Here is a 27,776-nt window from a genome sequence, read left to right on the forward strand (position 1 = left end):
AATCCATGCCTCCAGCAGTGTGAAAAGCAGAAGTCCTATAAAATTTTAATGAATGCTAGCTTAAGATGTGAAGAATTTCAACATGCAAAGTTTAAACACTTAATTTCTTTTGGATACGCTGCATTCCACACTGATAGAATTTACAATGAATACAGCACTGCTTTTCCTACATACATGGACAACAATAAGAAAATCATTCTAAATGGCTGATATCGATTGAAAAAAAAAAGTCCAAAGTTCATTACTAGATTGCCTGCCACCATTTAAATGCAACACTGACAAATACACTTGATCATCTTTAAAACTATCCTCACGAGATCATTTTAACTGTAAATATTCCCACTGAATCTTTCAGTACCTTGTGAATATAGCTATGACTGTTTCCTATAAAACAACAAAAGCCTTGAAAAAGTAAATTTAATAAGATATATTTCATTTCCACGAGCTATGAGTGAATACACAACTAGGGACACAAAGCCAATACCGAATACCAGCGGGAAACTGCAATCAGATACATTAAAGATTCGATATTGCCCCTCTGAAATTGATAGTACTGTTACCAGTGACACAAATGGCAGCACTGGGCTGCCAGAACAAAGATTGGACAAAACAAGGATACCTTCACATGCATTACTTGTAGTAATTTAAGTAGTCAGGAAGGTAAGTGAGAGAATTCCTGAGGCAGATACCACTATAACACACCTATGAATGGAGCACAGAAGAAGAACTAAAAACACTATTCACAAAATTAAAGAAAAGAATCTTAGAACTAGAATAAAACTGTTATCATTTTACTGCACACATACAAAAAGATCATAAAAAGAGAACTGAGGAACTATTGACCTATCAGGCTCCTGCAGACAATCTACAAAGTTTTCACTCAAGTACTGAACAATTGACTCACTGCAGACCTGTATTTCACCCAATCAATAGAATATGCAGACCTTCAATCAGGATTTTCTACAAAAGGCTACCCTTTGGGATAAATGAACCTCTGAAAAAGATTCTAATATAACTTACCATTATGTATGGTATTCATCAACTTCGAGAAAGCTTTTGAGTTAGGAGAAAAAGGGCTTCATGTTAAGATCATGTTTAACAGACACACAAAAGAATATATGTATAGACAGGAATTTCAGTGAACAATAATATACCTGAATACATCTTTCTTGTATTAGAGCTCTGATCATTTACAGTAGCTCAAATTGTAAAATGGATTTATTTCTACCCACTATAATTTTTTACTCGTATTTCTTTTGTCAGTGTTTGTTAGCTTTTAAACGCCTGGTATAATAAGAACGTTCCAGCACGTGCCAATTAGCTGCATTCTAAAGCTACCATTACAAATCAAAAGTCAAATACATCCCAGTCACATTCAGTCTCCCCAGCAAAAGACTGATTTTAATTTCACTGTCCACAACAAATTTGGAAACTTAAACTGAAGCTGCCATGCTAATTTTAATCACGAGACATCCTTCTGCTTCACTGATAGACTGAGCCCAGCTTTGCAATCGTGAAGTTTAACACAAAACAGCCACCTCTCCTGGGCTTGGGGGGGTCACTGAGGAAGAACTCAGATGAACAGAGAGGAAGAACTCCGACCAGTGGCAAACCAAAGAACTCACATGAACTTTTCTTCAAGGGCTTTTCTTTTTTTTTTTTTTTTTTCCACCTAGAGAATTGCAGGTCTCTGACCACAAAGGTCAGAGGTAGACACACTCATACCCTCCGCCAGCAATCGCTGCAGTTCAGCCTATCTGATAATCCAGCACCTGGATGCCCAGTTACAAAGAGATGGCAGTTGTGCTTTGGCACACCTCTTCCACTTACAACGCCATTTCATTCATACTTAAGAATAATGACCTCACAACTACAAAATTATTTTCTTTTCCATTTACTGCTCCACTTTTTCCACATCATTAATGAATAAGGTGCTCAGCACCTATGTCTGTTTAGACAAGATGACAGAATGCCAGAGAGTAGTGAAATCTCTGCAATGTTTCCGTGGGTGAACTTTCCAGCTGCACCAGTCCCTGGGGCCTGACAGGTAAAATGTTCATCATCTAAAAGGGTGACTGACTTTTATGCCTTTTATTTTTCTCTTTTATCCTCCCCACAACAGCTTTCAAATAATAATAATTGAAATAACGACAGTTTTAACTTTTGGCATTGATTCAAGAAAATCACAACACTAATTTGGAAGCAATAATAAAAAAATCATTGCTTTTTTACATACTGCCTAATCTTGAGTAACTAGACAAAGGTATCTCTATGGAAAAAAAAACAACAGTTCGTTTAGAAAATGGCCTTGTATCTAGTTACTAGGAGTAAATAGTAATACTGACTGCAACTGCCCCATCAGCATTACAGACCAAGTCCATAATGTAAAATATAATGGTTTAAAAAAAATAAAATATAATGGTTTTAAAAAAAATTATTTTGTAGAGAAAAAAAATCCTGATTATGTTTTTGAAAACTGATGAATCTGATAAAAATGAAATGAGTCATTTTAATCAACCCTGTCAACAGTTTTCAAAGAGCCAGTAACACTGTACAACACACTTAAAAATGAAAACTATTGCTTTAACGTGGCCAAAAAGAAAATCTATCTATATTACAAAAATGCACAGAGCTAATATGGCCTTATTTTGTTCATACAAATTAAATTATTGGGCCTAATTCTGCCTCAGGTGTAGAGGACATGCTGCAACTGCTGTCTGCTACCCTTACAAGCTGAATCATTTCACCCACACTTACTCTGCAAAGCCTTTATTTGATTACAATGCCATCAATTCGTTCCAGTTATGCTCAATCTCTCCGTACCAAGGAAATCCTCTTTCAAATTTAAAGAGATAGGTTTTTTTTAATTATTATTTTTCTTAGACGAGGACACTCTGGATTGCCTGAAGCTACACTTTTGGGTTTTGTTTCTCTAGAACTATACAGCACAGGGACTACTAAACTGCCACATGCATCATGCTCCCGAACATCACTCAGACCTCTCCGAGAGTTTCCAAGCAGAATGCACTATATATGCCTCAGTGAATAATTTACTGCTACAAGACACATACTTTATGGACAAATTAGGAAGAGATGCAGTTGAAGAGCTGACAAAACAGTTCCGTAGACCCAGTCAGCACTACGGTTAACACAAGTAGCTGTCTGGCAACTCACAGACATAACTAAAGACAAAGTGAGACAAACAAGCTGCAGTATAATTCCTTCCAACTGCAACTATTAAACACAGGAAAAAAAAGTTATTTTAACATTCATAGTGTACTAAATCCTTAAAAGAACAGTCCCATTTCCAGGACACACATTACAATTTAATAGCCTCTTACAGTGCTCATCAGAATGAGATCTTCATGATAAGCACATGTTACAATGAAATAAGCATGTCCTAGAAAGATTCACTTCTGATCTTTGCTTTGAAACTTTTTTCTTTTTTTTTTTAATGCTTAAGATTCCTGATAGGAAATAGAAAGATACTCTACCTCCTTATCGCACGCAGATACCAAGTTTCCTTGTCATGTTTCAGTTATTAACAGCATAAATGCAGCAAAAAATTTAGACAAATACAGGGAGGAGAAGAACAGTCGCTGATATTCAGCCTACGGGTGAGATGTAAGGAATCCTAGCAAGAACAGGTTCTGTTTAACCTAATTCCTTTCAAACAAACCATCCCGATGCAGACCACATCCAGCCATGGCCAACACCAGATCAGCGCTCTCCGTACCTCCCGTCCAACATGACGAACAAAGCCCACCCTAAGCTCTCCCAAACTCCAAAAAGAACAGAAGAACTGTTCCTCTAACACTACTCCCAGACCAGACATTAACAGAGGGCAGATGAAAAAGGGCTCCTGGTGTAACAGCCTGTACTGGCAGCTACCCTCCCTGACTTTCCCTCACTGAAGAACCACCCCAGCCTCCCAGCTTTCTCCTGCGTTCACAGCCAAGCCATTGAACTCCAAAATGCTGATATGCCAAAAAAGGTTAGGAATGGTGAACAGTAATCATACAGGTTTTTGGCAAGTACGCGTAAAACTTTAATTCACTCCTCCATTTTCCATCTCTGCCCCCTTATGAACTTTCTTCTCAGTCATGGCTGAATCCTCCCTTTGAAAGCCTCACTTTATTGCTTTAAAACTCGTAACTATTATTCCTCAGAATCAATGCTCTTCAAAATGTCAGGAAGACTTTGCTACTTCCAGTTTATTCTTTTCAAAATACATTAGAACTGACTGCATACTAATACATTAATCTGCGTTGTCATCCTTTTACTGCTCATTAACTGCTCTTAAGAGAATTGTTTTTGCATACAAAAGTAAAAGTCCCCCAGAAGGATGTTATTTGCCCTAACGAACCACTGAACCCTTCAGATTAGGAATTAATCTGTGACAGTTACCCCAAACTATTTTCTTCTTTTAAACCTGCATTTGGGATTTTCATACGAAAGCAAACTATATTAATGACTTATGGGTAGCTTTTTGGTTTGAGAATGTACTTGAAATTTCTAGTCATTCCTATCAAGAAGATCTTCTCATAAATGCACAGAATAAGCAATGGGAAATAGGTATAAAGCAAGTCACACTGTCAAGCACAAATGACATGAGAAGATTACACATGCACAATCCTCAGACCCGTGCTGATATTCTTGAGCTCCATTTACACTTTTCATGAATCAGTTCTGAACTAACATTCTCAGAGCTGTACAGTTCTAGAGACCAGAATGACTTCACTGTTCTGGATTTTAAAATTCTAGTTAATTCAGGTCACTTAGTCTAACAAGAAATCTCCTCAGGATGTATTTATTTTTATTTTTCATAAAGCACACTGCACTGCTGCATAAACATTTTTCCTCATAAAAACATATGGCAAGTGAGACCACTTTCAAATCAACACCTTTTTTCTCATATTGTCCTTACGGCCCTCTTGCAGACACCATAGGTCATTTACAAGATCTGACACCAAAAAATGAATTCTAATCAAAAGCTGAATAAAAATTAGAACTACAATAAGAGTGATACAAAGCAAGTAGTTTAGATGTAAACTCACTAAGTCCCAGTTCAGTTCAAACTGACAAAAATTCCACTCTGAAGTCCAGATCAGGACTGGAAATAAAGCACTTTTCCAACAGTACGTGATAGCTGTTTCACTTATTATTTCTCGTGTTCCCACCACATGAGCTCTTACACAAACTTTGCTAAGTATTTTGACGGTATACTTCCTGCACACAGCATACTTGTATATAGAACTCCTACAGCACTTTTGAAATCATGCCTAATGCTTCTGAAAGAAAGGTTTATTTGAGTAATCTTCTGGAAATACACTGTTGGTCTATCTAGACAATTTCATGCATTTTATTTATGCTAGGGACTTTTACTGAAAATGAGCTCACATCCAGATGAATCATCACAAGGATCCTGCAGATTTTAAGCACCTAGATGAGGTAACATTTGTAAAGCATCAGGAACTGACATACAGTTAAAACGCACTGGAATACATTATCCCTCAGTATGGCTAAGCCAAATTATTATGTCTGGATAGACACTGGATTCTGCAGTACCAAATCCAGACTACTCAGTGGGTGTGGTAGGACAGTCCGGCTAAGACTGGCAGTGCGCCAGCCTTCAAGCTCGTATGGGGCCTGGCATTATCCTGTTGCAAGAGAAACACTGTCTTCTCCAGCCAGATACTTCAAGTTTGAACGTTCTACTTAGTCAGCATTGCAATATAGCAAAGTTGATGGTTTGTCTGTGTTCCAGGAAATCCAGAAAGACCATCTCTTCCCTATCACAAAAGACAGCACACATCCCTTTGACCACTGAGGGCTGCATCTTGTTTTTCAGTGGGGAACTGTCTAAGTTTCAGCTGGAACAGAGATGTTTTTTTCAGTGTCTGGTATGATGCTATGGTTTTCTTCTAGAAACAAAGCAAAGTTTATAACACACTGTTGTTTAAAGTTATTCTAAGCAGTGCTGGACAGAACCGAGGCCATTCCAGTTTCTCAGCTCATACTAACGAAGGGCTGCAAGGGCACGGAATCAGGACAACTGACTTAAACTGGCCAAAAGGATATTCCATACCATATGACATCAAGCACATCATGCAGAAGGATAGTTCTGAAGAGTGTGGGAATCCATCCGGCTCTCTTCCTCTCGCTGGGAGCTAGATGGGCATCTGTCGGTGGGTGGTGAGCAATTGCTTGTGCATTACTCGTTATATACATTCATATATATACATACATATAGTCATACCTACTATCCTTTTCCTTTCCTCTATCTCAGTAAATAGATTTATCTCAATGAGCGAGTTCTACATTGTTTTTTGTTATTCTCTCCCCCATTCCGCTGGAAAGTGGGAGCGTGAGTAAACAACTGTGTGGTGCTGAGCCACCTGTTGGGGTTAAACCACTACAGGAATTCATATGTTGCTGCTCTACGGACTGCTGTTTTGACTCTGGCTTATCACGGTAACACCATGTTTCGCCACCAGTAATGGTGCAATACAAGAAACTGTCACCTTCAGCCTCACAGTGGTTCAAGTCCTGACAAACTTGTGCATGCTGTACCTTTTGTTCCTGTGTGAGCATTCGCAAGACCCACCTGGTGCAAACTCTGTGATAATTCAACATTGCCAGCATCATTTTCAACACCCTGAAGCTAATATTCAGTTTCTTACACAGATTCCTGGTCATAATTGGCTGATACACAAGGATGAACTGATAAAGACGCTCTTCCTTTTGTGGTGTAACAGCTGTGAATGCCCATCTGGTACATGGCTTGTCTTTCACATCACTGCCACCACTGTAGAAATGTACCACCCATCACCTCACTGTGTTCAAGTTTACTCTTGAGTTTCCATAAACATTCAGTAAGCGTTAACGAATATCAGTGGGTACCATCTTTTTTCAGCATGGAGGAATTCAATTCCACCCCTTTGCTTCAACCGCACTTCCATGTCAGATACCAACATCAACATCCGCCTCTGACATCAGAGGCCAACATAATAAAATAGGAGGCATTACTTTCAGAGCAGCCTCGGTATTTCACTACAGAGCAAAAATTTCTGCAGTATACATGCCCCAGCATCATACCAAACTACACACACAGTACCACACAACAGCACATGCTATTGGGACCTTCAAGAGGCTTAGCTCTTAGCCATTTCACTCTCATGCAACTTGGTTAAGAGTAACATAAATTATCTGCATTACAAGGAAGCACAGGGAAACGGGGAGTTGATCATCACATACTTGGTCTATCTGTTTAAAAACAGGGCAGAGCTTCTGGGAGATGCTGTACATCAAAGCAGGATTCTGTCCACTGCAAGTCTTAATGGATTTGTCTTCATTCAAAGACTCTCAATTAAAACCACAATTATTTTAAGGTATCTGGTCTTCCTAGCACTACAGTATTAATTTAGGGTTCTGACTGGCTTTGTTTTTCAGTTTTGTTTGCATTTTCTTTTAAAACTTTATGGTCTCAGAAAGGATTAGGATAATCTACTACAGGCTCTGGACATCAGCCTCTTACACAGAAGGTAGTCATTCTGATCTTAATCCTGAAACAACTTTCACCCAATTTAACTTCTGATACTGGGGCTCTTCTCTTCACATCTAATAAATGTAATACTTAACCACCGGGTACAATTCCTTCTGATTTTAAAAACCTGACTGTAATGCTATCACCTCCGACTGGGAAAATCAACTACAACAGAAGTTTCACCACATGAACTGGATAGTCTTTGCAGTACAAAACTGCTGCAAAAACACCTCTTATTTGTTTTCAGCTACATTTGCTTTCTTTCAAAGACCCGAAAGTCTGTAAGATCTGAAAAGTACAACTTTCAAGGCAGAATAAACAAAAAAACCAAAGCACGGCCACTTTTACAGTCAAGCCTCATCTTTCCCTGCCCCCGCCCGCACACTTTTTATGTTCTCCTGTCACCTTTAACAGATTTTATGGAGTTAAAAGACTGATGGCTATCTTGCATTTGACTTACAAGGAATGCTGTACTCTAGTAAATTGACTCCAGATGCTGAAAAATGTTCACACTCAAAGTTGCACATTTTAATTCTTAAAAATAAAGATATTTACAAAATGATATAAAATGAAAGAGCTTCAGAAGTTTAATTTTTAAAGATCCTTGGAACTAAACCTTACAAGTAGGGAAAACCTCCCATAGCTCACAGCAGTTTCCACACAGCAACAGAACTTCATTTAAGATTTACTTGATCTCCCATAAAAGACATACATGTCTAAAGCAAATATCAAGTCCTTCAAAGACATCTGATATGAGATAAATCTTATTTGTTCCAGTGTCTTTCCACTCCGCTCTATTTTTTAAGTCTAATTCTAAGCTTTACAAAACAAGCTGAAGAACTAACATAACTCAGCTGAAGAACTAACATAACTCAAGCACAAAACTAAAACTCACAGTACTCTTTTTTTTTTTTTTTTTTTTTTTTTAATATAATAATGATAACATCACGTATTTGCTGTATCTGCAAAATATTCAACTCCTGGAAGAGAATCATAGAATCACTAAGGTAGAAAAAGACCCACAGGATCATCCCGTCCAACCATTCGCCCTTCACCAATGGTTCCCGCTAAACCATGTCCCTCAACACAACATCCAAACACTCTTTGAACACCAGAGCAGGCTATTTTGTTCACTATGCAGCAACAACAGCAACACTGCCAGCCTGTTCCCAGCTATACCGTGTTGCTCACCTTCATTACCCACACATAAAAATATCCAAGTTTTTATTAAGGATTCAAGCCTAAACCAAAGCATACACATGGCAGATTGCAGGTTTACATGTTAAGTGTAACTGAAGAGTACAGTTTACCAAAACAATGGTAAGACTTCTTACAAAAACTCCCCCCACCAAACACTAAAGATTTGTAGCTGCATTTGGAAAACATTAAGCAGAGCAACTAGCTAGCTTTTATGCCCAGTTCACTTTCTTCTCTGCTAGTACAGACACAAATAACAAAGTATTCCTATGGATATCATACAGTTGCACAAACATTTTTAGATGCCAGTTTTGCAAATAGTTTGTTATAGGTAAATATCTAGACCTACAGAATTTATTTTTATCATAATAAAATCCATATTTGGGTAGATTTGCAAAGCTTGAATAAAAACGATTTCAAACAGTAGCTTACAAATTACCACATCTTTCTGTGAAGCTGTTTAAAAAATATGAATGCCTTTTCCAGAAATAAAGAAATACCAAAACCATTTTGTTTAAATCCAAAATGCATTAAAAGTACATAACGAATTTAAATATGCTATTTGCCACTGATTACCAGAACACAGCAAGCGTAACATCATCTTAAATAAACGCATAGAGGTATGATATGTTTTGCAGTGTAACTAGAAACCAACACCCAGAGTCACACCATAATTTAGGAGTCCAGTTTCAAATATTTAATCTTCAAAACTTCCGTTTTAACCTGATGGACACTTATGTTTGCATACAGCAATTAACTGGTCAGGTAAAATCTCACTCCCACAGCTGTCAAGAACTTCTCTTGATAGAAGCTGGCCTAAGCAGCCTGACATGCAATCCATACCTTAGTTAGTAGAATCTACCTTCCCCTCCTTGGGAAGCATAATCACTTCAGAAAGCCCTTGTATCTGCTTTCACTCAAAATTTTGTTTTACAGCTCTTTATGAAATTGTCCTTTTCTTTTTCCTTTTTTTTTTTTTTTGTTATTTTGTTATTTTGTTTTTGTTTTTTTAAATCAAGTCTTGTTTCGAAACAGTACTTCAATAGTTTTGAAAGCCTTGCAGCCCTGGCAGTGAAGCTGATGCGCAACAACAGAGCCAAGAAGCCAAGCGATGTCCGGCAGGAATGGCTGAGCACCTCTGGCCAGCAGCAGCCCAGCAAACTAACTGCTCTGGGTCCATGTTTTTCTTTTTCTGTCACGACACAATGAACAATGAAAAGTTCTCAATCAGAAGTTATCAGTTCTTTCTGCAGAACGATGACACTGACTCATAACCATTTCTGTGAACTGAAATGTTCTCAAAGATCCTCCAGTCTATCAAAGCACTTAAAGACTCCGAAAAAAGACATCTGAACAATCATGTCCTCTGTACGTCTCTTCTCAACTTTCCCACATTTATTTTTAGGAGGAAACAAACACCACTATTAAATACAGTACTCTGATACTTGCATTATCTATGGAAAAAATGTAAAGGAATGTAGCTCTGATACCACCTTTTGAAAAGAGCACCATAGGGATGACAGTAGCATTTTTTTGAAAAATATCTCAACATGAACTTTGGACAAAAACTGGGCCTGGTGTGTTTTCTACACAGTCTGCTTAGTCCTCAAAGTCTTTAATATCTATTAGTAACAATTTGTCCTTTCTATCTGATTCTATCTGGAATACAAACAGGCTTTTTAACACAGTAAGATTTCTTGCAGATAAAACCTAATAGCACAGATTGCTTCAGAATAGTTTTATCAATCCCCAATAGGTTTAGCTTGTAAGTCAAAGACTACAGGGGAGTTTAAACATAACTTCTCGAGGACTTAGCCACAAGCTCCAAGGGCCTCAATCTCAATGAGTTACTTATCTACTTAAAAGCTCAGCATTCTCTTACGTCATCGGTAAGATGATGACCTTAAAAGTAAGATCATCTCCTTGCACAGGAGCATAATGCCCAGCAGAGGCATCATCATTGCTTGAACCAGACCAGAAAGAAGAAAGAAATATATTACTGCATGCTCCAGCACAGGCAAACTCCTACATAAAGCTGAAAATTTGTTTGGATAAGGCGTAAGATAAGCCCAAAGGGTCCTGTGCCAAAAAACATTCACTGTTTCTAAGTCAGAATTTCAAATACTGGTATACTGAAGTATAACACTGGGTTTGGATAGGTCTTTTACTGTAAAAACTACCTAGCATTCCTAGCCAGAGCATACAGAAAACCGGAAAGAACAGAATATGTCCAATGTAGAGATAAGAATGTAGGAAATAGTAAGGTTGCCTCAAGTGTGACAAAAGAATTGCAGAAGGTGAGTAGGGCACAGGTTTTGAAAGCATGGCATAATCATTTTAAGGCCCAATTTGATAGTTAACCTTCCAAAAAATAACTGCAGTTTCTGAAGGAACCTAAAACAAAAACAAAAAAAAAACCTGGAGATTCTTGAAAAGATGCTTCAAATTCTCAGTTAATATGCTCTAACTCACCCCCGATTCTGCTCCTTTAAAGTAACACAACAACTCCAATTAAGAATCACTACAAACTTTTTGCCTCGACTTTCTCTATACTTCTTATACATTTACATTACATTGGAGTTAAATAGCTTAGTTTCACTTGTCCATCCTATTCTGCTACCGGACAATACAGAGACATTTTAAAGGAAGAGAAAAATCAGCATATCATACATGAGAAGACGTATGCTTCTGATAACACTGATACACCCTTCTGCATTGTAACGATGTTTTAAATGGTCTGCTAAACCCAGAAAATGCTTATGATGAAGTGAGGAAAGAAGCAGCACTACCACCAAAAGAAAGGGGAGAAGAGGAGAAGGAGTACATTAAAACAATATGCCTGGACTTAGCCATAAGCTATTGGATGAATTTCCAAGCTCAGATTTCCCATCTGGTTTTGTTTCTTTGGGTTTTCTGGTTTTGTGGCTTTCCATTTTTTGCTGTTGTTGTTTTTGACTGGGGGTGGGGAGGTGCTCGTCTGTTTATATATGTTTCTTCAACACCTTCATACAATATCACTATTCCAGAGGACAGGTCTACCTCAGGATGCTGGGTGATAAGTATGTTCAACAAAGGCAAAATGATATGCTCCATATCACGATAGATTTAGTAAACCAACAAGGTATATCTATCCATGTATTTCAAAGATTTTTATGCAACATGTTTAACATTATCATCAGTTAGGGGAATGAGATCTCAAAGAGGGCAAAGGAAGCGAGGCCTGTACTAAGAGCTGACAGGACCAGAATATTCTCAGACAAATACAAGCAAGGAAACACAGGCCGTTTTCTTCAAAACAAGATCTCATACTTCCATCTGTTACCTCAATTAAGACGAGTTTTTCTTCCTTCTCAAAAAATGAAAACAAAGCACCAAAAAAAAAAAATCCAGTACAACAAAAATGACAAATTAGTGAGTCTCACCTCACTATTATTTTTATCTAAACATGAAGGCCTCAAGGGAAACTTCAAAGCAGGACAGACTTTGGTACAGTATTCTGCAACATCATTCCACACATAGGATTACTGAAAACAGAAAGCCTCTCACAGCCCGAATTGTAGACATTTAGAACAGAGGAAGAACAAACCAGCCAATTTCAACTGCTAAAAAGCACAGAAGGTCATGAAATTACATGTTTAAACTGATAATATCTCTATAAATACGTTTTGGTTTTTAAATGAACTGAATTGAAAAAGAAAATCAGAAATTGAGGGATACTCAGCACAGCTGACATGCCTGAGTACTGATTTTGTTTTCTCTATGCACCAAAAACATACAGACTACATAGTCTGTATACCCTCTCAAGTAGCTAAACCTAACACACAATTTCCAGATAAACTATTTCCACGCAATTTATTTTTCCCCCTAAGCCTCAAAAGTTTCATTAATATAATATACAGATCATTATATATGTCAATCTACTACAGCCAACTATAACATAGTGGCACCTACATATGGAACAAAACTTACTCTTCCAACCACTATACTCTGACTTTTTTTTTTTCTTCCACTAATGTGACTTTCAAGATAACTGAAATGATACTCTGTTCATGAAAAGCATACTCAGAACTAAGGCTAAAATAACAGAGGTCTTTTGAGATAAGAAAACGAATCCAGTGAATGCCTACCTGAACCCACTGGAGATGAGCCAACACTAAGACTTTGTAAACTTCCATTCCTGAGCAAAGTTGGAGATTTTTGAAGACCAGAGCTTGTCACACTTCCTGCAGCAGATGCCACAGATGAAGTTGGGGAAGCGGAAGAAACTGAAAGATGGGAAATATTTTCTTGACTTTTATTTCCTTTGGGTCTACCAGGCCCATGTTTACTTTGCTTATTTCCTTTCCGTTTCTTCTCTGTTACAGTTTCCTCTTCTATTCCAGAAGTTTGAGCTCTTTTGTATGCTGTAGAAGTAAGGCTTGAATTACTTATGTCTCCAGGTGAGCTGTCAAAGTTTTTAGATTGGGAAACAGCTGATGATGAAGGGAGACCAATTAAGGAAGTGAAACAGTTGACACCTCCCTCTTGACTCCCAGTCTCTCCTTTATGTACATCTTTGGTTGACGAAGCCTGTTGAGAATGAGTGAAACTGTCACTTCTCAGATCTGTTTCTGTAAAACTCAAAAAATCCTGGGGAGACTGAACTGAACTTCCAGAAGATGACTTTATGCTCCCAGGAGTGCCCAAAAAGCTTCCTATAGAGGAAAAAAAAGTACAATTTTTATTTTTTTTTCTACAGCTGCTGAAAATTCATGGAAAAGATTGGTATTTAAAATACAAACCTTTGAAGCACAAAGACTTTATGAAAATACCAGAAGACACAGAATTTATTTTTAAAAGGACTCATTTCTACTGTTGATCTTTATTCTTCTGGATCTGAATCTCCTATCACTCAATTCGGGGCACAAATAAGGTAAAAATTAATAAAAGGAGAATAACAACTTCTGTTTTAAAACACTTATGATATCTCTTGTGTTTTGAAGCCTCAACAAACATATGACAGAGCAAGTTGTTCTGTGCTGTTTTTTTTAAACACACTTTTATATAAAAAGAAGGCAGATGATAAAACATGCTGTGATCACATTTACGCTACGCCTGCAATCTTCCTTGCCATTCTACCTAAATCAGGGGTCTGACATAGGTCAAGTGAACAGCAATTGCATTTAATTTACCCTGGCTGAGGCGGTGTTCCACAGAAGAGGTATTTTTCAAAAGGACAGGAAAGCAAGTGGAGAAAAGTGTATAAAATTGGTATTTTAAGGCTTCTTTACATTGTCAGAGAACCATAAAGATCTTTTATGTAATAGAACCGCATTGTTTCTGTAGTATCTGGAAAGCAGTCACTTCAATGCTGAGTTAGCACATGCAAGGCAGAAAAATAAGCACATTCACAAAATACAAACACCAATCTAGTTTACTGAAATTCAGTAATTTTTTAGGGGTGAATGCATATATGGGCATTATACTGTAAAACTTCAACTGCTGGCCACTGTCTTACCAAGAAAATACTCCCTAAATAATGACATAGAGTACTGAAAAAAGTACTATAAAAATGAATATTTTATCACTACAGTACATTAAACATTACTTACAATTGCTTTATGTTGGTTTTTAAATCATACAGTGTTGTTTTATATAAAATTTTATTTCACCACTTAACAGTAGGCAAGATTTTTATTTAAATGTGAGATTTTAGAGGAAAATTTTACAAGTTTTGAAAATTCAAACAAGAACCACTCCAATATTTTAAGTGAAAAATAAAAAAACTGTAAATGTTGTAGACAAATTCAGAAGTGCTCATCACATAACAGTTTAAAACCCAGAGCAATGTCTCTATCTAAAGTAGTACATTTTAAAAGCATGCAACTTGAGGAGTTATTTAGCAGTCATCCCATTCTACTTGCTAGTTAAGCTTTGTTTCTAATATGAATTAAAAAGCAGAGTTACCAAAGACCCATAGACTCAATTTCATCTTAAATGTTACTCCAGAATAACTGTTCAGAAGAAACAAAACTTCTGGTTTTATCAGTTAAAGAATATACCCTAAACAACCTAAACAAAAATATCACCTTTGCCCTTTAAAGATGCTCAACCTTCCTTTTCGTGTTATGACAATAAACATTTATTCCTGTAAAAAGTTATGTTTTCCCAAGTAAAACAACATTCTCATTACTAAGGATAAAGGATGAACTACTTTTCAATATGTAATCTTTTTAAAATATGTGAGATTTCTGCCTAATTCATGTCAAAGCAAAAGAAGTATTACTGCATAGCAATTAATACCTTGCTGAAAAGGGCTAGCTGCAGTCACAGTTGTTCCTGGATTTCTTCCAGCACCAGGCTTTCTTCCCCTCTGACCCGAGCTGTGACCTGCAGATTTCTTCCCTTTGCTCTCTGACCCTCTAGCCTCTGAAGAATCTTTTCCACTTGAAACGTGTGTAGAAACTTCCTGGAAATTTGCATTTGTAAATCGAGCCGTAGTATCTTCCAGACGCTTCAAGGAGCCTGACATGGAGTTGTTGCTAGTGCTTGTGTAAGTCTACCATTGTGATAAGTGAAATGGAATTAAAGAAAAGAAACAGTAAGGTCATACAAAAATCTGTTACAACCAATACACGCAACTAGAATGCTACAAGCATTGAAATTTCCATCATAAAAATTTAAAAAGTTTATTTCATCCTATATGAAGATGAGTCAGCTATCATTACTAATTACTTAGTTAAGTGGCATTACCATCAGATCATTTACTATCAAATTAAACAATCAGTGGAAGTCGACTTGATGACTTATCCTCCAGAGCTTATGCAAAGCTACTAGTTTTACTATGCAAAACATCAGTAATTAGTAATAAAATTTTAGTAATGCAATACAAAATCCTAGAAACAGTTCAATAAGCTTGCCAGTATACCCAATTTGATTCATCTCGTATTCCTATTTAAGTCAGCAGAACTACTCACGGCACAACAAATTCAGAGCAAACACAGAAATCCTATGCCAAGGGCTGGAAAGAGCTGTAGGGTATCAAATTTATTTTTAGTATTTGAAGAAGAGAGCCTTTGAGTTACACTTGCCATACGACCGATATTTTGGCCTCAGGTTTATGTTTGTTTTCATAACTATATGTGCTGCACGTCTATATATACATACGGAATATGAGTTTTCTCCATGTCTGCTCACACAATCTTAATGATTTGGAAAAAATACAAGACTAGTTTTTTATATATTCCAATATACCTCAGGGTTTAAAACAAGCCACTCTTTCAAGTAACAAATTTAGAAGATTTCACATACTAAGGTAACTGGCAATAACAAAAGTTACATAAAATTAATTTTAAGATAGTCAAGATATATGATTGAAGTACAATTACTTTGCAAAAAAAGAATGCTCAAATGTAACATCAACTGGTGGAAGAAGGAAAGACTTCAAACACAGTGCAATCAAACTGGAAATGTTCTTTCACCAGCAGTGGATCTGACAAAGGCTTCAGAACCTAACCAGTTGCACTTTTACAACTTTATAGTCTCATCACCAAATGAAATCAACTGCAATAAGCTCTTATGCATTCACTTCCCACTGTCACACCAGCCTTCCCTCAGTCAGTAGCTTCTTTAAAGTCTAGTCTCCAGAAAAATTGTTCTGTTTGAATTCTACCTCTAGTCCCTTAACCTTAGCGTTACTCTGTACTGTTGGTTTCTTCTTTGTTTTAACTTCTTAGGTGTAAACACCATAAGCCAAGCTAAGACTGATACCATGTTCCGAACTGCAACAGGGAAGCAGACACAAATTACCCCAGAGAGCAAACACACAGAGTACTCAAACTGGTTAGACATCATGTCTTGTTTTACAGGCACCAGCATTTCCATGTAGAATTGGTCTACACAGACAAGTGAACTCACTCTTGAAGCACTTTCCCCATAAGCTCAAGCTATTCCTGAAGCTCTCTGTCCCACCTCCATCACACCTATGTGACCCAGTGTACTGAAAAGCCATGCAAAGACAGTGCTTCTAAACTCAGAAAAGTAGAGCACACCCTAAATAGAAGTAAGAAATGCTGAGAACCATTAGGACTTAAGGTTCACAAGTAACAATTTCTAAACCAATAATTAACAAATGGTGTTTCACATTTTCATACTGTTCGGTTACTGCTATTTTAAATTCCTATAGCAAATAAGCCAAACCATAATACCTAGTAAAATGAATCTCACTATATAATAATCTGAATGAAAAATATACACTGTTACGAACTCACACAAAGTACCCGTAAAGAATCCACTCACATAAACAAACTCTGCACAGCCTGTCTAAAATAGAACTTCTTTTAACTAGCAAAAAAGTTATTTTCATTTACCTACCTAAGCAGAAATGCAAAATATACCTCTTCAAAATTGCAAATACAGTCCTATTGCAAACTGCAACAGAAATACATTACAGGCTTTCTGAGTAACGCTGAAGAAAGGATATTAGCTTAGGTCTTTTAGAGTACAACATTAAGAATAATTTACCTCAATTTGACATTACTATACTGATAACTGTTTTCAGTGAAGATGGAGCCAATTCTAAGGTAAATGTAGCAGTTAACTTTTTGAACTGTTGCAAAGTCCACAAGTATGCTCAATTTTCCTCAAACTGATGTGTCACTTGACCTGTGTTAAGAAGCAGTGGTTCAAATGTGGGTCATTTGAACAAAGGGTTTCCAGACATGCAATAACCCACTCCCTCAAAGTCAGCTTTTTCTGGGACCTGTGGTTTCTCCTCTTATCTACCTCTTTACTCTCCTAACCCTTATGTACTCCCCCCTCAGCTGAATATTAACTGCCAGGATAATTCTCTATAGTAATCAACAACCATATTTTGATGTTATCTAGTACCTCTTCTCCATTACTGCAGGGTTGGTTTGGAGGGCTTTTTGGTTGTGGGTTTTTACATGGTAAGAAGGAAATTAAGAGCTTAACTTAACCTCTACAAGACGTGGCCAGGACTAGGCAATGACTAGTAGTAGGCAGTCATTTGCATCTGCTGTGCAGAGATTTGATGTGAGAATATAGTGTTTTATTTGTCATCACTGGAAAGTTCAAAATAATATGATTTAACTATTAATACCGAAGAAATATTCAGAGACTGCATGCCTGGATCCCGCATTTAGCAGATTTTGGAGAACATGCATACACACTGTAGTTCTGCTCATGAAAGTTTCACTCAACAGGTATTTCTGTTTCAGCACGTGCTGTGAAATATTCTGAAACATACATGCTTGCTCAAAATATCTTGAACACTAATAGGATGTAACAGACATGAAGCAAAATAAAATTATACCACTTGACCAGTAATTCTTTTCTTTCCAGATTGTGTTCCTCACTTTAAGGAGTTAATTGCAAGAACGTATCCTAAACAGATCTGCATATTAATTACTTTGAGAATCCAAAAGATGTGCAATACTATCCAAGACGAAAGGGCAGCACAGTTTGATTATAAAGCTAAATGGTTCATAAAATAACTTACCCACTCCTGAACAGTTTTTTCTAAAATGCTCTAAAATTTAGAGTTTCTAAACTCTAAATGACAGAGGCCTAATATAAATGCCATGACCAATGGCAAATTTAGATTGATTTGGCTCGGTTTTTTTTTGAGGTGATGCATGTGACGGGTGGTAAGGAACAGTGATCTAAGGATGAAGGCAGAACTTCTTTGGTTCCTTAATAACTGGTTTCAGATTCTGCTGTCCCCTGGAGCCTACCATGCCTTCCCCACTCCCCCCAGCACATGCTTTTTAAAGGGAAGACACAGCTTAAGGCATCCCCCGCCCCTGCTCACACTGCCGTCAGTCATTTCCCTTCACTTCAGTATAAATATCCCCCCAAAACCTCTGATGTTGTCCCCCAAGCCCATTCCTTGGTTTATTTGGGAGAACTGAAATAACCAGTTCATGAATGTTCCTCCTGTTCTGCAAGTCAGTCAGCAATTGCTACTGCAATTATCAAGTGAACTCTGTGTACATCACAGCTCCTTTATGTTTCTCATAAATCAGTTTGCAGGGTTTTTTTTCCTTAAACTTCACTTTTACACTGCCAACTTAGTGCAGAGTTACTGTCACTTTTATAACTCACATATATCACCTGTGTGCACCACAGCAAGTCTTAAAAGCAAGGAGAGCAAGTCTTAAAACTTCTGGAAAAGCCTTAGATTCACTGTAAGAGCATAATAATCATTCTTAACATACACAGCGCATCCCAATACTTGAAAAGCCTTTAGCCCTCATCCAGATGTACAGAACAGTACTCTTGCAGAAGGAAGGGCCACAGCAGGCTATCAAGCACAGCAGTGCCAGGTAGTAAGAGATGAGTCCAAGCAGAACAAACCAACAAAAAGGCATGTACACACAAACCCATAGCCCACACACACCACACTGATGAAGTACAGTGATGCTCAGTCATAAAACAGAGATTACCCTTCTCTTTTTGTTCCCTTCCATATTCTACTGCAGTAGGATCAGAGTATCTCCCTGGAAAACCCATCTGCTGACATGTAGGGTGACCTAGCCTTATGGATACCAGTCACTGGCTACAATTTGAAAGCGGATATGCTGTCTTAGCATCTCTAGGAGGGTTGGTTTGGGTTGGGTTTTTCTTGGGTTATAGATAAAGATATCTGAAAAGATACAGGTATCTGAAAGATAAAGATATAGATATCTGAAAAGGCAGAGAGAAAAAGCCCAAGTTATTCCACCCCTAAAAACATTCAGTACATATGTCCCAAAAGAAAGATAAACAAAATGCCAGCATAGTAAGCAGAGCAGTGCAGAATTTCCTATTTCAAACTTCTTCCAACATAACCGATCCAGACTACGCAGTGCCTGCTGAGATATCCCAGCGATGCACAGAGCTGCCTCTCGGGAGGTGTGCTGTGAACTGCACACAGCCATTGCACTGGAGCTGCAGTAAAATTGCTTCAAATTATGTTTTACAGAACAACCAAACAGTCCACACAAACTAACTCACATAATGTGAACTCACAGTTTTACTATGCAGCCCTTCATGAATATAACTTAAGCCGCTCATTCAGATAAAAACATACCCCAAGGTACCACCTGCACAAATGGACACTACCACTCCTACCACAAACACTTTCACTTCTTTAAATAGGAAAAGATGAATTCATTTCAAATTCCAGCTCCCACAATAGGAAGGCTGTGATAGGAGAAGTGGCTATAAACAAGGATAACAATGCGCTTACTGCAAAGACAGACTGCTGTGAAAAAGACAGCAAGTTCAAATCAACACTACGTAAAAGAACACACAAAAGTAGCATAAGAAAATTTCTGGAGCAAATATTATTTCCAGAAGAAAGCAAAGTTTCTCAAACTACTAAAACTTCAAATTTGAAGGAACACATTTTTGAGGCACACAGCATGACCGTACGATTCAGAAAACCAAATGCATGTGAACTGTGTCAAAGGGACTTAGGAAAAAAATTTAAGAAGGTATGTGAAGAAATTAGCCACAGAGAAATCACTTCCAAATGGACAGCAGACAATTAAAGAAAAAAAATCACATTCAGTAGCTTCAATAAAAAAAATAACAACCACAAAAAGGATCTAGAAAATACTTAGGCCACTTAGGTAGACAGAAACAGAGTCAGAGGGTAGAAAATAAAAACAAACTGAAGGGTTGCTGTTTCAATTCTACAATGAATACTTCTGTTAGTTGCTTTTGTCTTTTTTTAATCATTTCAGTTATAGTTTAAGTTCTAGAATTACAGACAGCTCTTGTTCTCAGTATTTACTCTCGGTCTACCTTGCTACTAGTTGCAGTGTGTTTCTGGTAACGCTATATATTTAATGATTTTTGAGGACTATCAAGAGGCAAGGTTTAAATATTCCAGGAATGTAAAAATGATTAAAATGTTCATATTATTTATAGATTTAACTACATAAATTGACTTGAAAAAAATACGTATAGTACAGTTAATTCTGATTAACAACTGTATAGCTAACAACTCGGCAACGTTGTCACATTTAACTCACATCACATAGTCAGAGGCCTGTTAAAAATGTTGTTTTATTGTTGTTAAAAGTGGTATTTTACTCTTTTTCATCTTAAAAAGTGCACACCATTCAATTGCACACCTTGAAATTATGAAAAACCATGAGAAAAGAGGTTAGTGGGAGAACAATCCAACTCCCTCTTCCACATTAAAAGGATATTCTAGCAGGCAGGACTTAGAAATGACCAATATTTCCACATATTTTCTTTAACTCTTACACAAATATATGGTAACATCACTTGTTAATAAAACTTTTGATGATAATTATGTCATAGAAGTACAAAAGGGATATATACCCAAGAAAGATAAGAACATACGTAGTACACAATCGTATAGTCTACAGGATCTTCTCACACAAGAAAATTATCCTGTAATTCTATTTTAAGAGTTGTCTGAGACTCAAGAGAAACAGGTTCCTGACAAATTAATAAAATTAAGTTAAAAAAAAAAAAAACAACAACAAAAAAAAAAAACACCTGGACCAGTCAGTATAATTCAAGGAGTTCTACAACCATTTCAATAAAAACCCACCATCCTCCTAACTGCACACTAATTGCAATATCCGATTGCTCTTAAATCATAAGAGCAAAGCAGTAAATTGACTCTACCCTTACTTAAAAATGAAGAAATACAGAATTATTGTGAGATTCAGAAAACCACTGATTAGTAGGTCTCAGTTGATTTATCATTATCAAAAGAAGACAACAGAACCAGAAACAAGACTATACCAGAAGCACGAGTCAGAGACAATGATTTTAACAGGTATACATTCTCAGGTCAATACTCCTACTACCAAGGACAGAAAAATACACAAAACATATTATAAAGCTTACATTCTTGGTGATGATTCTTGAAGTTTATACCATTTATTAGTTGAGAGAAGAATTCCAGGGACTAGAAAAAGCCAGTATTTCAATTGTTTTACCCTGTCCTGATACGGTCTCGGTACACCATATGCACGTAAACATGTTTGTTGAATATTGCACCTCATCCAAAAAACTACACGCAGATAGAAAAAGCTTCAGCATCTTTCCTAAAGAACAAAGTATCCCACGTACTGATAGCTAGTTAACTCAGCTATGACTCCCCAACTTGGATGTCAAATATTCCCCATGTGAATGGAACAAATGTTTCCTGACTTTGAAGTGAGAAAACTTATTTTTAACAGTGTTATGCTATTCTGAAATACCATCATTCGAGTCTTCTTTTTTTATTGGCGGGGGGGGGGAGGGATAGGAGGAAGATAATAGAAGTTACTCTTTTAAAGTATAACCAGAATAGTTTTTATAATTTACCTCTGTGTATTTCCTCTCAGTTAGGTATTTGGCTAATAAGAATGAAAGAACACAGAACCAACAGAGCAGACTGCTAAAATACAACTGCCATACTGTCATTTTAAAGCTCTTGTAGCATATGCTGGAAATATTATGAATCAGCATAAGTAATTAAAGTGGAAGAAGAGTAAAAAAAAATACATCAACTTACTTTCTCTGTAGTTACAGTAAGAGATGGAACCAAGGACGGTGAGGACTCCGACTGCTTCTTATATTTTTGCTTGTGTTTATCTTTCTCTTTATATTTCTGTAAGTTACAAAAGAAAACATAATTCAGCTTCAACTTTAATGTAGCCCACCTTTGTTTCTTGGTGGTTGTTTTTTTTTTCCATTTTGTTTTGTTGTGGTTGGGTTTAGGGTCGTTTGGGTTTTTTCATTTTCTGTTTTTCTCCATATACAGATGTGAAAGTTTATCAGAAAGTTTATGTGCCATTTAAATAGAAATATGCAACTTGTCCTTTCACAGCAAAGTATACAGGTGTCATAATTACAACAACATATGCCACAAAGTAGGATTTTGAGTTCATAAAACCTCACAGAGGCTTGTTGAGGAAAGTTTAGGTCAGAGGATTTTGTTTTGGAGAAGGGTCTGTTTGTTTCAGGCTTTTTGGACCTGGAAAATAAAAATTTAGGGGAAGAAAAAGTAAGGGAAGAGGGATTCAATGGTACCGACAGTCTTTTCGATAATTTCTCATGTGTATCAACCCAAGAAGTGCTATCCTGCACTGCCAGAACACAAGCAGGAAGAAAACAACATCTACATCAAGATTCCAGTGTTATCAGATCTGTTGTAAGCACAATAAAGAGTTGATTCAAAAGCCTTTCATCAGCACCAGTTACTCAGCTTTCTGTATCATCAGTGAACACATTCAGATAAACTTAAATATTCCAGTGAACCCTAAACAAGCCTTGAGAATGAAGTCGTGAAATGGAAACCAAAGCCACTGTATGAGTTTATTTAATTTTTGTCATTTTAATAGGAAATTCAAAGTACCCAGAGGAAATTTTTATAATTTCGGAACGATGAGGTAATGACTTTAAATTCTTTAAGATGAAACTTTATAGCAACATCAATAAAGAATAGGAAACATTTAAATGAACATGTTTTACAATTTCAGCTGATTTTCTTCTTTTACTTTTACCATTATTTTTGTCTGAAAGGCAATGAAATGTAGAGTTCTGATTAAAATAACAACCAGGAAGACTTCAAATTATATTCTGTAATGCACTGAAATAACTTTCATAGTATTCTCAATACAAAAGGATTTGTCCAGAAGAAGGAAAGAAGGATGGATACAAAATAGGAGATAAGGGAGGGGACGCACAGGTACATAAAATAAACAACTTGAACAGTCTGGAAAGAACATGCCTTAAATCCCTAACGCCCATCTTTTCCCATCACAGCAAATCTCTCTCCCAGATCCAAAATATCAACACAAAGTTTGCTAGGACAGGTTTCCAAGGTGCATGCAGATGGCACTGGCAGGGGTCACCAGAACATGCTGGATGGGTCCCCCACCTGAAGGCCTTCACATATGAAGATATTGACCACAGGAGGTCTGATGTTCTTTGCTCTATACTTCCTCCCTCTTCTAGGTTATACCTCCTCTAACAAATCATCGCTCCATTTTTTCCTCTTTTCTTGTTTCTTCCTTTCTAACAAAAATTCAGACATCCTACTTCTGAACGTGAATTGACTCCAGATGGAAATAACATCAAAGAAGTAGGGAAAAATTCACTTGCAGGAAAACCTTTGAAATGAATGCTCAGGTTTTACACAGATAAAGATAAATGTTTCAACAACCTGCTGAGATATAGAGCCTTAGCTCCCAATAAATTGACTCCTCGCAGTTGCACACTCATCTCACCATAAAGATGCATACATAGCATAGCAAGAGTTCTAAAATATTATTCATCTCTTGATCCGGAAAAGGAGTAACAAAGCGACATGAATTCCCACAACATTCAACAAATACCAAAACTTTCAATCAAGTCGGTCTGAAAGGACACACAAACCAATGATCTTTCCCACTTACAGAAAAAAAATAAACAGCTGGTCCTTCATGGCAACTCAGTGCACGCTTCACTTTTTATCAGATTTGCTTCTCTGATCAGCCGTAGCTCCCAAGACACCCATCCTGAAAGCCACTGGAAACCCATCATTCTAGAGAAGGCATTGGTATCAACTGACTGACAGCAGAGCAAATCTTCAACGCAGGAACAAAAAGCAGAACATGAATACTCTTAACAAGGACTCTGACTGGCAGAGTATTCCCTGTCACAAAAACCATGACCTCCACTGCCTGTGGTTGTCCCAAGTTTTTAGCACATATTTTGAAATCTAATTCCCTTAGTGATTCTCGCAAGCAAAACCAGCCAGATGTCTAAACTGTAATTTTTCAGATACTATTCTTTACTCCCTCAAATAATTACGATGTATAAGAATGTCCTTTTTCAGAGTACTCTCACTGTTCTTTTGTCACTCATGGATTTTCTGCACCATCCTTCCATCACTGAAGCTTGAAAATCCATGGCTGTCACTGTCACAACTCACGTCCTTCACAAACAGCTGTGTACAGCCCTTACTAATCCCTAATTCAAGACCTGCTTGGCTCTTACTTTTGACTAGTAGTTTTTAGTAATGTAACCATAACAATTCCAGAATGAAAGATGCCCACAGTCCAGACATTTCACATTCAATTTACCTTGTCTTGACAAGAACAGCCCTCGCTAAGGTATCTATTATTTTATACAATATAAACCACAGCAGTTTTAATGCAGTAGCAGCATTGCTACAGTCACAGTAGTAAAGTATACAAGAGGTAGTTTACAAGATGAGGCAGAACATACCGACAGCATTTTTTAAGCACACACATATCCATCCCTAAGCATGAAACCTGTTACTAACTGCCAATCCTTGACACTATTACTTGAAAGGCTCAAAAAGCTTACTTAAATATCGTGATCATGACAGTTCTAACTGGCAATCAAGAACTGGCAAGAAAAACTGCCAAAAAAATCCACAGCTTCCCTTTTATGCAAGTGTAGCATAAAACAAACACAGAATGAACTACTCCTCTTTCAATATATAAAGTATGAGCAGCGCTTCAGAAACAACATCTCCTGCTTCATTTTGTTGGCCCACGATGTCAGAGACGAATGCTGGTGGTACGGCAATAGGGACTGAACCTTCCAACCAATATTCCGTTACACGTTGTTGCCATGCGACAGATGGCAGCAGAGGGGCAGGATGACGGAATACTTTCTGACCTGGAAGTGCACGTGAAGCAAAGGGGTGGAATTGAATGCCTTCATGCTGAAAAAATGGCACCCACTGACATTCATCAACACTTGGTGAACATGTATGGAGATCAAGAAGTGGATATGAGGCAGTGGGTGGTGTGGTTCAGCAGTGATGACAGCAATGTGAAAGCCAAGACACGTTCTGGGCGGCCATGAGGATTTCTATGAACACAGCACATAGGCTCTTGTTTATCACTGGCAAAAATGCACAACTAATGGTGGTGACTGTGTTGAAAAACAGCATTTTGTAGCTGAGACTTTGCTCTATCAAACAGCATTACTGTGTTCTTTGTACCTGTTGTAGTTTCCATGGAAATAAATAGGAGTCATTACTTCCGGAGAAACATGCGTATGTTCCTCTCTTTATTTAGGACAGCTTCATGTCAATGCTTAGCAGTGGATACTTAGTTCTATTCAATTTATAAAGCAGGAATTTATAAATAATAAAAAAAAAGATGCAAATTAACTGAATTAAGGCAACTATTTAAGAACACCTTCCTGAGAGCACAAGAGATCTCCATTCCCCAGCACAAGAAATCATGTAGAAGAGGCAGGAAACCAGCAGGGTTGAAGAAGAAACTACTTGTCAAACTGAGGGAGAAGGAAACATACAGGCAGTGGAAACAAGCACGTGTGGCTTGGGAAGAACATAGGGATACTGTCTGGACATGCAGAGGTGGGATTAGGAAAACCAAGGCACAGGTGGGATTGAACATAGTGAGGGACATGAAAAATAACAAAAAAGGTTTCTGTAGAAACATTGGTAAGAAGAGATTGGCAAAGGAGAGTGTACCTGCTCCAATAAACAAGGGGAACAGGCTTCAACAGACACGGAAAAGGCTAAGGTAATTGACTTCTTTGCCTTGGTCTTCACTGCCAGTCCGGCTTCCCACACCTCTCATGCCCCTGACTCTCTAGGTGGGGTCAGGGGAGTGAAATCCCTCTGACTTTAAGAGCAGAGCACATCTGAGGCTGCCGCATAAGACTGAATGTGTACAAGTCTATGGAGCCAGACAAATGCATCCCAGGGTCCTAACAAACTGGCTGAGGTGGTTGCCAAGCCATTCCCCACTATACCTGAAAGTCGTGGCTGTCAGGCAAAGTCCCCAGTTAATGGAAGAAGGGAAACATCGCTCCCATTTTTAAGAAAGGGAGAATGGCGAATGGCAAATAAAAGGGATAAATGGCAAATAGAAGGGATAAATTACATTTTCCTGGTTCAGTAAGCTTAACCTTGCAGTTCACCTTTAATTGCAAAACTTGGTGTCTGGTGAACATCATGTAGGTACAGCTTTGTTTTGTTTTTTTTTTTTAATATAGTACCAAGAATAGCTTCTAGGAACAGCTGCAAGTCAAACAAGTCAAAGAGTCACAAGTCAAACAAAGTCAACATGAACTTCTAACAATCATGGTGTAACCAAGGATCCAAAGCAAATAAGAAGAGTATCTTAAAGTACCATTTACTTCTACATTTTCATAGTTATTGTTACAGAATACAAATAGAAGTAGATACATAGCTCAAATGAAAGCAAAATCAAGCAGTAAACTTAATGACCTATTTCTAATATTTAGACAACATTTCATTTTCAAATTACTAACAACAACCACCGCATAATTTTCTCAGATAAGAAATGTGCAAGTCACTTCAAATTTCAGTTGATTCTTTACTGTAGTTGTTCAAAAGCTACTCTCCTCTATCTTATAACATGGCAGAGTACCAACGCTAAGGAGTTAAGCAAAGGATACTACAACACACTGAGATTGAAGGAAAAAAAAAAAATCAAACATCAGTAAGTCCAATAATGCCTTTACTTCAAAGTGTTAGAAAACTATTGATGCAAATAAAGTAAATAATGCCATAATAACGAATAAAAAATGAAGACTTAATAATATAAGTAGTATATAATGGCTATTTTTAACTGAAAGCATTTTAGTTGATCCCGGCAGGGAAGGAGGCAATCTGGAGAAGCAATGTGATCTTTCTTTCTCAAAAAAGTCTTTTGATGAGTGTGGAAAAAACTTACTACAAAAACCAAAGTGAAATAGTTTCACAAAAGAATATAAAAGAGCAGCTAAGGCTCCTCTACACTCTTCTCTCAATTCCCTCTCTGCACCATTAAACCTTAACAGACACAGATTGTTTTTCTTTAAAGAAAAAAATAATAATAAAGTTTACTGTAAGGAGAATTTCTACATTTTGCTAATTTTTCTTGTACAGTTTACAGAGGCTATTATCACACTACAGCAGTGTTTCATATTTCTCTGTCTTGGCCCACATACACCAAGGCACTACTGGTACAGCCTTTTGATTGTTTCAGTTGCTAAAAATAATAAATACAAAATGCCAGTAAGCTTG

General features: G+C 37.3%; 1 protein-coding gene across 6 annotated transcripts in view; it reads right to left on the reverse strand.

Annotated features, from left to right (window-relative positions):
* The window catches only part of MLLT10 (myeloid/lymphoid or mixed-lineage leukemia; translocated to, 10), a 122,159-nt gene that overhangs the window by 42,324 nt on the left and 52,059 nt on the right, over positions 1-27,776 (reverse strand). For all 6 annotated transcript variants that reach the window (XM_025148381.3, XM_025148380.3, XM_046938250.1 and 3 more), the window contains 3 exons: positions 22,269-22,364; positions 15,026-15,281; positions 12,871-13,437 (listed from right to left, as the gene is read on the reverse strand). In XM_025148381.3, coding sequence (XP_025004149.2) covers positions 12,871-13,437; positions 15,026-15,281; positions 22,269-22,364 — 919 coding nt within the window. The remainder of the gene's footprint in view (positions 1-12,870; positions 13,438-15,025; positions 15,282-22,268; positions 22,365-27,776) is intronic.

Source organism: Gallus gallus, chromosome 2 (assembly GCF_016699485.2).
Source record: "Gallus gallus isolate bGalGal1 chromosome 2, bGalGal1.mat.broiler.GRCg7b, whole genome shotgun sequence".
NCBI classification, from domain to species: domain Eukaryota; kingdom Metazoa; phylum Chordata; class Aves; order Galliformes; family Phasianidae; genus Gallus; species Gallus gallus.